An 11458-nucleotide genomic window follows, 5' to 3' on the forward strand; every position below is an offset into this window, starting at 1 on the left:
AGAGGACCCGCGCCCGCCAGGGGCCGGAGGCTTTCTGCAGGCAGGTAGGGCTGACGCAGGAGCAGTTTTGCCGTCCTACCCCACCATCGGTCTGAGATGGGGAGAGGGGCATTAGAGTCGCCCTCCTCATAGGCTGAACATCCTGACCCGAACACCACACCATGTGTAGGACCCTGTCCTCAGCAGAAGAACTGAGGTTGCAATCCACCTGGAGAGTGACCCATCTGTTCATGGCACAAGAGCCAACATGCATGGACCTGGCTGCAGCCAAACAGAAGCTTCCAGATCCTGTCTCTGTCCACAAGCTTCCCTGGCCTGACAGGCTTCAAACCACTACCATTGCCTCCTGACTGCCCCAGACGTTGCTTCTCCCCCTTGCAAAGCTCCCCGCACACTATCTCCTAGTCAGATGGGCAAGAGCTCTTGACCCCCAGCTCTTGCTGATAAAGTGCTGAAAAAGAAAAGGTCTCATGTGAGCCTTGGGAGGGCTGCAGGTGGGGGTAGAGGAAGGAGCAGCGTGGCCACACTCGTAATCTCCTCGTGCTTGCGTCTGGCATTTGTCAGGCAGCTTGGCATACCGATAGTGAGGTGACAAATGGGGAAATAGGAAGGGCCTGGGGACAAGCTTCCACCTGTCCCTGCTGCTGGACTAGCAATGTGCGCCTTCTCACTGACACACAGCCTCCTGCTCTGACCTCTGCCCCTATCTGGGAGATAAGGGTTATCTCTGCTTGCTGCGGCCCGTGGTGCCAGGATGGGCAAGGAAGCAGGGAGCCCTGACTCCCCGCCTGAGCTGCTGCTCAGCCACCATATGGTGTGGGGACATGAGAGTCCTGTGAGAGCCTCTCCTCCCCGCTCTCCAGAGCATGGGGGTCCTCATATGTCCCTGGAAATAGGGCCTTTTCCCTCTCTGTCAGAGGCAGCACCCAAGCTGGGTCTTCCCTGAGGAACTGCAGCACTGCATGGTCTGGCACCTGGGCTGCTTCCATGCCTGCAGACAAGCGTGGGCATCCTCTCTTAGGAAAAATGACACTAAGCAAAGGGGGACTTGTGGATTTGCAAGACTCCTGCTGGGCATGGCATTTAGTAAACATGCGCTGATAAATGGTGCCAAAGCTGGGAGCCCAAGGGACCTTCAGGACACAGCAGCAGCCTGGAGCATGACAGGAATGTGCTGCATCCTGCTGCTTGATACCAGGGGCCTGTGCCGGGTGGGGAATGCTGCCCTTATCTGTCCTGCTCTCGCCCAGCTCGGGGCTGACCATATTGTTTCACGATCCCATGTCTCTGCTGTAATCTCAGGCAGAATGGTGTTTGCTCGCGGCTGTTTCTAATGCACTGGGTATTGTCCTCTCAAGCATATTGGACAAAGTGATGACAAGGACCTGGTAAAAAAATGTTCTTATATCACTGCTCAGCTATGTAGGGCACTGGCGGCCTCCTGTCACTGGGACGTTAGGGCTTTCGGTTGGGGTCTGGCACTTTCTGCTCACCCTGCCGGAGGTGATTAGAGGAACACGTCAGCTGAACTTTCCACTGTCTAAACAGTTGAGATTCCAAGGTTAAAGTAAAATGATTTTAAACCCTGTCATCTTTCTGGTATTGCAAAAACAAAAGGCTTAACCTTCAGAAGTGCCAGTGCTCATCCTTGCTCTGTGTTCAGCCCTTCGCCCCAAACCATGGGCATCACAGGGTGCCTCTGACTCCAAAAATCAGCTTCAGGACCCTTCAGCCTGGGGCTTTCTTTTGCAGAAACCTGGGGGGCTGGGATTGTTCCTGGGGCAGGTGCACCACTTCCTTCTCATGGCGCCCAACAGTACCAAGTAACTTCATGTTTGACCCTAATGTGCTGTTTCACCCTAAATGGGATAAAACTGGCTTACAGGAAACATATTTTCCCCAGCAATGTTCTAGAAGGGCATTGCGAAAGGGAGAAATTTAAAACTGAGCAAATAATTTTAAGCCAGACTTTTTGTTTTTAACAATTTTGTCCTGTAAATCTCTGTTTACCACAAGCTCCTGACAAGGCAGCTGGAGAGAAACTCTGTTCAAACTTCAAGCACACTTGCCCAGACTCCAAGCCTCAGCTCCAGTGGATAAAGTCATGCTCACACTGCCTTGAATGTTTATAAAGGGAGGATTTTTAAGCCTTTTTTTTTTCCACTCTTCTCTCCTTCAATAAGTGGCTGGGGAGATTTTACTTGAACTCTCCTTAAAAATTCCTCTTCAGACAGAGTCCTGGAACATTTCATCTTCCAAGGCAAAAGCTGTGAATTGCTAGAAATGGAGCAGCTCAAGGACCAGCCTGGAGAAGCCGCTGTACGAACGCTGCATGCACTTCACAGCAGGAAAACCAAGAGCAGGAGCAATTGTAGGGCAGGGCAGAGCAGTATCTGAGCCCGGAATATTTCATGTTATTTACGCTGACTTCTGAGATTAAATGAAAGTCAAAGTGCTTCCTGTTTCAATTCCCACTTTTGGCATCACTCCTGTCATTCAAAGACCCCTCTTGTCCTAAAGCCCTGCCACCGTCCCCAGCTTGGTCTGAGCCCCAGAACAGGCACTTAGCATGGATTATGCCAATGGGAAGAATCCTGTGAGTTGAGGAACCAGGAGCAACAGAACGAGCAGTTTCCAGGCGTCAGAGCATCTCTCAGTGCTTCACTTGAGGCCCGAGGGCCAATTTGGACATGCGGAGATGGAGTGGCAGAATCCAGGCTGGCCTCACAACCACACATGTGCACCCAGGTCCTCTCCCATGTGAGGGAGGAAGGAATGTCCTGTCTCCAGCAATATCATTTATGCGCTCAAAGCCTTGGGCAAAGAAGGGGTTTTAGAAGGGATGTTCTTTCTGAGGAGACGTGGCTGAACAGTTGTGCATGTTTCCATGGTCATCGCTCTAAGAGCTCTCTTTTCATAGGCCTGGATAAGAAAGCACAGGCAGTGCTGGACCAGGCTGCTTACTGTGAAAATAACAAAATTTAAGCAATAAAAGTAGTTCTTAATACCAGGTTGGTCACTTCCTGCAGTTGATGCAGTATGTCCTCATAACCTTGCCAGGCCCTGCCCCATGCCATGCACACAACACAACATGCGCGTTCACTTCCACTACCTTTTATGGCCTCTTTCACAGCTGAGTCCACAGGAATAATATTCTTCTCCACCAGCTCCAAAGGACCCGGCCTGAGAGCAATCTTTTCATTGAGATCATCTGCCAGTCGAGCTCTTTTCAGCTTCATTTGAGTAGACTGAATGGACCCCTCTGCAGCTGAGTCTAAAAGGCCAAATAGAAGGCATCGGTTCAGGACCTGAAGCATTTGTAAGCACAGCGCTTGGTGAAAATGTGCTCCTCCTTCAGCACAGCCTTTCTGGGCTGTGGCCAAAACCTAAACATGGCTCAGTGCAGAGCTGCTCTAAGGTTGGGAAGCAGGATGCTGGATTAGATGGGACTGGTGGGGTTTAGGACATGGGTTCACCTCTGAGCCTTAGGCCCAGCTTCTCCATTCCCAAATAGGAGACTCTCTTTACTAGCCTAGACTTGCAAACCCAGCCTGCAGCTGGAGCATCCTCTCCAAAGCCCAGGAACGATCTGCAATGGAAACGTCATTAACAAATGGTGCTTAACATGAGGGTCAAAGTGGACTCCAGATCCTGCCTGCCAGGAGCCCGCTGGCCCTTGCATTCCCTACTTCCGGGGAACCGCTGGAGAAAAAAAACATTAACAGTGTTTGACAACTGGAGTAAATTCCTTACACTGGAAGATCAAAAGCTGAGACTTTGGGAGTGGACGTTTGGAAGGGGCATGACTACAGTGTTCCAGGCCTTCAGGGGAAAACAAGCTGCTGGAGAAGAGCATAATAAAGGCAGCTAGATCTGGAAGCTACAGCCCTACCAAACTCAGATGAGAAGTTCTCAGTTGTTGAGGGGTGACAGCAGAGTGGCCAATTACAATAGCAAGTGGTGATTTCCTGAACAAGGGTGATCTGGCTCCTTTGGTGGCACAGGTGTGAGTAGTGAAGGAGCAGGATCCTAAACTAGGCCATGTCTATACCCTCAGAGGTCTAAAGTAGGAAGGGCTGCATCTTGGTTGTGATATCTTCAAAGACTGGACACTCTTCTAGGAGAGGTGCTGTAGGCAACATGAGCTATAAGGGCTTGATACCGGGGAAAAATGCTCTACAGGAGGTCAGGAGAGCTGGTTTAGGGTCACTGCTGGCCTCAGACTACAGTGAACACACATGAGTTCTTTGAGATGAACAGTAACAGGAGGTGTGCCTGGAAGGTATTTAGATGATAGAAGGTGTCTCAGCTGGCCAATTTCAATGAGCTCTAGGTCCTGTTATGAACCAAATGGACATGTAAGTCCATGATACGCCAGGGCACACCTCCATGAAATGCAGAGCAGGACAGGCAGAGGTATGAGCAGGGCTCTGGCTGAGAGGTGTGTGTTGGGCAGCACAGCCAGCTTGCTTAATGCACGCCAGGCAGTCTCTGGTCCACCACCAGCTGTGTCTTGCTAGCCCTGTCCATGTCTGGTGACTGCAGCCATTCCCACATCTGGTTTACAGCCCATGGGCCCCAACTCCAAGGCTGTATTGCTATTATTTAACCTAAGGGAAAGACACTTCCCACCTGTTAAACGGGCAATAGTGCTGGCTCATTTTAGGGATGGAGACCCAAGGAAAAAGTGAGGCAGTGCCGCTGATCTGGCATGGACCCCTGGCTCAGCCCTTCTGCATGCCAGAGGAAAAAGAAATATGGGCTTCATCCACGCTGAGAGCAGATACCAGCTTTTACAGTTGCCAGAGAGTGATCTGCTTCTTCCAGGGGACTGACAGGACTCGAGGAGAGAGGCTGCACATCCTCCCTGTCTCTAAGGAGCTCATTATCTCTGGAGATAACAAGGGACACTGCAGTGTTTTGCAGTCTCTGATGGGATGCAGTGGAGCTGTGCCAGCTCTCTGTCTGGGAGGGGACACCAGGATGGGAGAGGAGGGAGCTGCTGTGGCTCACAGGCTGATAGCAGGGCTCACCCTTTTCATATGGCTGCGCTTGGGTCATTGACTGCGTTGCCATGAATTGTCACATAAAACACCCAGAATTAAGGCAAAACAAAAGATGTCCAGCTTTGGGAGGGTATTGCAACAGGGATTTCAGTGCCCTGGACAACAAATGCCCTGGGTATGCTTTTCATGAAGGTCACACCTCAGCACTTCTGTCTAACAGAGTCCTCTCTCACAGCTGTTCCCTACCCCACTGTCCTCCAGAGCATCTCATACTGCTTCCTGTGAGGGATGGGACAAAAATTAGATGGCCTTGGTCTGCCTCTGTCAGGGAATAAATGTGTGTCCTGCCTCCTGAAGACCAGGTCTGGACTGAATTCCATACAACATGTGTCCCATTTGAATCTGCCTCTCCTGAGCAGCTGGGGCAAAGTTAACCGTGATGAGAGTCCTGAAGGGAAACCAAGTGGGACGGGAGAGATGTGAGTCACAAGGCGGGAGACAGAAGGAGTATGTGGGAGAAGCTCAGGCAGTCTTACCTTGTAAAATGTGCATATTGATCAGGTCTGATCGTTCAGGCCTGCTTCTGATCTTGTGCTTGAGATAATCTTCAGTCTGCAGAACACAAATGCAGAAAGTGTTACCTGGCTAAAGCAGCAATAAGGTACAGAGTGTCTGCCCCTGTGCCATCCCATGGTTCTTTTGGATTTATTGTAAGCTGGTTGAGTGAGCATTCTTTTTCACTGAGACACTGGCTTGTTCTTGGGCAGAAGTTCTTCAGAAAGGGAACAATGTGCATGGAGCTGCTGACTTCACTATCCCCACTCCTAAGCTGTGTCCCTTCAATTTCCCTTGGGCTTCTGATGCCTGAAGTATTACGAGAGCTTATGGGAAGGATGAGACCTATTCTGGGAGTGGTGGATCTGCTCCTAGCTTAGCATACCATGTCGCCTTTGAGAACTGCATCAAGGCAGCTCCAGAGTCTACTGTTAGCAATGGCGTCTGTGGGAAGCCTGGCACTCTGGGGTGAGACATAAGGCTGAGCAAATCATGAAGATACCCAGACGCTCTACCCAGGTCAGCCACGAGGCTTAGCCTTCCCGTAGTCCTGCAGCTCCTATGCTCTGTGGTTCCTCATGCCAGTTGTGATGTGGGGTTGGGAAAATCCACTTTGCAGATCACTGCAGCTGAGCTTGTGATGAACATGGTCCTGGACCCTTGTGTCAACTTCCTCATGGCTTTAGGAACAGAAAGGCACTCAGAGGTACAGTAGTGCCTTCCCGTAGGGCCAAGAAAGTAATTGCTGATGACAGCTGACCTCAAGGATACAAATATAAGTTTATCCCCTGGTGAAAAAAAGCTAGAGCACGGCTTGGACAAATTATTAGCTGTTTGCTAAGTTGAGATGCAAGAAGAAAAAATACAAAAAATGTACCTAGTTCAAAGAGATTAAACTCTTAAGGATAAATACAAAAGAATAGCACAAGCAGCTGGAGCAAACCTGGAAAACCCACAGTACAAAGTGTACAGGATCATGAGAAAAAGATTTTATAAGCACTTCTGTAGCCAGGAGAAGGCAATGGAAAGTGCTGTCTGTGTTCCATAAACAGGAGAAATAATTGTGGGTGCTGCTGAGATGGCTACAGGATTTAATGCCTTTTTAAAACATCTTCACTAAAAAGATCTATTTATCAATCAGATGACTAAGCCGAGAACCTTCAGCAACAAAAGAGAACAAGCTGCAGTTATCAGGTTGGAGAACAGGTTGGAGAATACTCAAATGAATTAAATGTTCCCAAACAGTTTGAGATACACAAGGTTAGAGTAATAGCAACTATCTGTGGGTCTCCAGGAAACTGGGCAAGGGAGAGCATAATTTCTTCCTTCAAAAGAGGTCTAGAGAAGAAACTGGGAAATTATAAACCAGTCAGGAAGATATTGGACCAAATAATCAAACAATCTATATAAATGGATTTTGAAGACAGCAAGGAGTTGAGTAACAGCCAGGATGGATTCATCAAGAACAAACCACATCACACCAACCTAATTTCCTTCTATGGAGAGATGATGGATTTCTGTTATGGGAATAAATGATGAATGTCATGTAGCTTGACTTTAATCATGTCTTGACATTATCTCACATGGCTTTCTCATATGCAAGCCAGAGAAATTTGGTCTGGACTAACATAAAAAAGGAGCATAGCTGTGGGTCACCAAAGGAATTAGGAATGGCTCACAGTCTAAACAGAAGAATATATCAAATCATATTACACAGCAATTTTTCCTACTAGTCAGTATATTCATTAATGCCTTGGATGACAGAAGACATACTCCTTAACTCTGAATCATTCAAAGCTAACAGATTACAATGCACCATGATTTGGAGTAATTGAAAACGTGATCTGAAATACATTTGATACAATTTAAAGAAGGATGTTTGGAAAGGACTGCATTCAGGTCACCGTTAGCCACAACTAAGCCGGCTGATTAAGCACTGGAGTGGATGAAGACTTAATCCACCAGACATGCTTCTATAGTGGTCACTGGATAGTGGCCTTAGGAAGAAATTAGTTACTGCATAAATAGAGAAAAAACATAAAATGCTCTGGAGAATCTAGTGATCAAGAGCTGAATGACATCCCCATATCAGCAGGCAGCTTTCTAGGAGACGCAATGAAGGATGTCAGATGGACTGTAGGAGTAGCAAGGCCCTGTTCTGCACCCTGCATCTGCAAGGGTCCGTGGGAAGAGTCTGGAGGACAGATACAGAAATCTTTACTGAGCCAGAGGTGGGATCAATGAGAAGAGGCTGAAGGGAGGGGAGGTTGGTCAGTCCAGAGGTGAGATGGCTATAGGTAAACAGGATGCAAAATACTTCTTAAAAGTGCTACAAGAGTAAAGATAAACAGTTCTGCATGTGCATGCATGTAGGAGGAAAAGTAATGGGCTTAAACTGCAACAGAAAAGCTTGGGCTGGGAATCAGGGGCCACTTGCTAGCAGCACAGGTTAGAGAGCCCTGGAGCAGGTTGCTGGGGAGTGGGGTGTCTGTTGGTGGTCACATATCTGTCAGGAATGACCCAGATGGGGCTGTTCTGGTCTGGGGAAGAGGCACAACAGCTGTCCCCTGCAGTGCCTCTCTACCACACTTGCTGAGCTGCTGGGAATAAGTGCTAAAGCCCTGCTGAGCAAGACTTCCTCAGGAAAGTCAGCCTGCTCTCTGTCCTCCAATCCAGCAATCTATTATAGGACATTGACTTCAAAGTCTGCTGCACTGGCCTGATGCCAGCCTCTAACATAGCCAGTGACATGTTTAAACAAATAATAGACATTTTATTTACTGAAGTCTTTACAATTCTTACCCTTCCCCCCAAATTTTTTCCCCAGTTTATTTTCACCAACACAATCCCTTGTTCGGACCATGTGTAGGTTTGCCTGGTTCCTGTGCCAGGTCAGAGCAAGCTGGTGCCTGCATCTCAGTGCAACTAAATTCACCTGATGCATTTCCAGCTAACCCTCAGACCAGGTCCTGACTGGGACTAAGCTTGAATTGCTGTCCTACAGACATGACATTGTTCGTGTTGAACCCAGCATTCACAGTGCATTAGCTTGACTTTCTGCTGTGATTTCAGTTCCTTTTGACTTTTGCTGTTTATAAGCTGCATTTGTGTCACTGGGGTGCAAATGGTGGAGAAAGACCTCAGATTTTTTTTTTTAGCATCAGCTGAAGTAGAAAAGCTTTCAAAACACATGAAAGTGGTTGTTGTTATCTGCTTTCTGTTTACAGAACATCAGTTTGGAGGAATATCAGCTAAACAACAAATGCCATTGAGTAATTATCCAGAGACAGCAACTGCTCCTTCCCTGTCACAGCTCTTAGCAGGGTATCCTTGCAAAGGAGTATGTGTTTGTTATTGGCTGTGCTCATTAGTGTCTTCGTGAGGATGCTCTAAAAATGCATGCAGTTTGGGATAGGCTAGACCATCCTTCCCTTTTTCCCAGGCAACTAGCCAGTGAAAGCCTTTGAAGAGAAAGACAGAGACGCAAATGTATACTTAAACTGTAAAATATATGACACTTCAAGGATACTTTGGATTGCTTGAAATTTTGTAAGCATAGTAATTTTTCAGAGTCATATTCTGTTTCTTATGCCAGCCGTTTATTCCTGCAGGAGACTCAGGGCAAGTGATTTGGAGTGTATTTAAGTTCAGAAGAGCACTTCTCCATATTTTACAATCATTCTTCCTCGCAAAGGTCCTTTTCCACATGACTGCAAGCACGTTTTGCAGATTAATGGAACAAACTCATGTGTTTAAGCAAAACCTGCATGACAGAATGTTCCCTTTTCTGTGGACTTCCCTCCAGCTTGGTCAAGGCTGAATGATGGGTGCATGGAAAACCAGTGTGATTTCCCAAAAAGTGATGGCATCACAGAGTTTTGATGTGTTCTGGAAATGGCTACTTATCTTATCTCTGCCTTCAGCAATATTTAGGGAAGCCTGAGTTAATGGGGTTGGTGGGAGTCTGGCCCACTTAGCCCCTTGGACGTCGTGTGTTGTAATGGCCAAGCTGCACTGCCGAGCTAAAAGCCAGGCTCTCCTCTGACGACAAGCGTGAGCTCCCTGGGGACTCGCTCCAGGTGACAAAGGGCATCTGCATTCCTTCTGCACACTTGCTAAATAGTTAGGCTCTGTTTGTCCTGTTTGCTGCTGGCCCTGCTCTAACCCCACGGACTTGAGCATGAGAACAGAGCAACCAGAACAGCGAGGAGCAGGCTGTGGACCTGGCCCGGAGAGGAAAACACCACTTCAGCTGCTTGGACATTTACTGGAAAGACTGCTGGTACCATGCTGAACTACACCCTGGCCACAGCCTCTTGTAGAACCCAGGGGCTGTTGTGAAACCCCATAGCTCAGGGCACAGATGGCCCCTCTGCCCTTTTTAAACCTCCCCTGCTTGGAGAAGGGTGCTGGAACCTTTGTGAACCCTGGCTTAGCCCCACCATGTCTGGAAGCAGGGGAGAGGCCCTGAGCCTCATCCTTGGGCACAGGGATGCCAGAGGAGGGGACAGTGGTGGAAGGTGCTTTCAAACCCCACAATGCATGCAAAGCGAGCCCATGTGTTCCCTCATTGGGATGGCTGCAGGAGTTACCTTGGCTCGCTCCAGACTTTTTCGCTGTTCATGGAATGTGGATGGGCTTTTCAGTGCTGCAACAGGAAAGAAAGAGGAGCAGTCAGCACAGGAGCAGAAGCAAGCAGCCACCAGGATATTCAGCAACAGCATTTTAATGAGTGCTATAAAAATAGCAACACAAAATAGCCTTTCTCTTTATTGCGCTGACTAAAAATAACTCAGGAAAGCTCTGGGAAATCCCGTGCTCTCAGACAGTCCACAGCAAGAGAGCAGGGGGGACGAAGAGCACGGGGAGCACAGGAGGCACATGGGCAGGGAGGGGGTGCAGGCTTTGAAATGTAGTGCTCTATGAGACACATCAGAGAGCAGATGTGGCTTTTCCCTGGAGTGCTTCCTGCAGGTTGTGGAAGGCACCACAGACCCAGAAGACAGATCTGGGACGAACAACAACCTGAGAGAGGACCTCACCTGCAAGTAAAACCTGCAGGTGACTGAGGCTTGAGGTCTGCTTCACCTCCTGGGGCTGTGTGGGCACAGCCTTCAGCAAGGGTATTTCAAGGCAAGACCCCAGAGCTGTGGTCCTTTGTTCCTCCTTCTGGACTGAAAGTTCCAGTTCCTCTGAAAGTCAGAGAAAGTTCCTCTTTCTCTGACCACCCATCCCTCTCCTTTAGGTTCTCACTGGGCATTTGTCCTGTCCCCTGCCCAGAAGCATCTGTGTGACATGGGGCCTCCCTGAGTAGTTGCCCGGCCAGGTAGCAGGCAGAAGATCATGCTCTCAGCATCTCCTAACATCAAGGAGGATTAACCCAGAGGAGCTCCTGAAGCAAAGCCATTAATCTCTGGCTGTTGGACCAATGAACACCAGTCCCATGGAGCAGTCTGTACTGGAGTCATGGAGGACCTTGCACATTTCCTTGTTTACTCTGGTTCAGTAGAAATTGGAGCAGAATTTGCACGGTGAAGGGGTTAATATTTCTCAGATGCTGCAAAAATTCTTTTCTGGCTGTGTAAGCAAGCAAAATTAACTGTTCCCTTTGGGATGGGGAAGGGGAAGGTGTCCTGACCCACAAAAACGATCTGCTACAACTCTTTGGCAAGAGGAATTCCCTTTCCATCTTCTGAATGGGATCCAATAAGGACAGAAATTATTTTCACACAGGACATGTTACCTCCATCAGTCTAGAGGAGGATGAGGAAAGGAAAGGACTGGGGCAGCCAGGAAATGTTTGGGGACCCTTTGAACTGGCTTTTTGTAGGCAACACCCTGGGCAACCCCCCTAACCTCCAGTGAATCCCAGTAAAACACAGAAGGCACATTCCTGC

At 48.5% G+C, this 11458-nt stretch overlaps 1 protein-coding gene across 1 annotated transcript in view; it reads right to left on the reverse strand.

Annotated features, from left to right (window-relative positions):
* Nucleotides 1-3112: 3112 nt before the first annotated feature.
* Nucleotides 3113-11458, reverse strand: part of LOC104619212 (MKL/myocardin-like protein 2) — a gene marked incomplete at both ends in the record, with an annotated part of 12903 nt that continues 4557 nt past the window's right edge. The window contains 3 exons of the mRNA XM_010285006.1: nt 3113-3274; nt 5543-5618; nt 10154-10209. Of these exons, the coding sequence (XP_010283308.1) occupies nt 3113-3274; nt 5543-5618; nt 10154-10209 (294 nt within the window). The remainder of the gene's footprint in view (nt 3275-5542; nt 5619-10153; nt 10210-11458) is intronic.

This window comes from Phaethon lepturus, unplaced genomic scaffold, assembly GCF_000687285.1.
Source record: "Phaethon lepturus isolate BGI_N335 unplaced genomic scaffold, ASM68728v1 scaffold22094, whole genome shotgun sequence".
Taxonomy (NCBI): Eukaryota; Metazoa; Chordata; class Aves; order Phaethontiformes; family Phaethontidae; genus Phaethon; species Phaethon lepturus.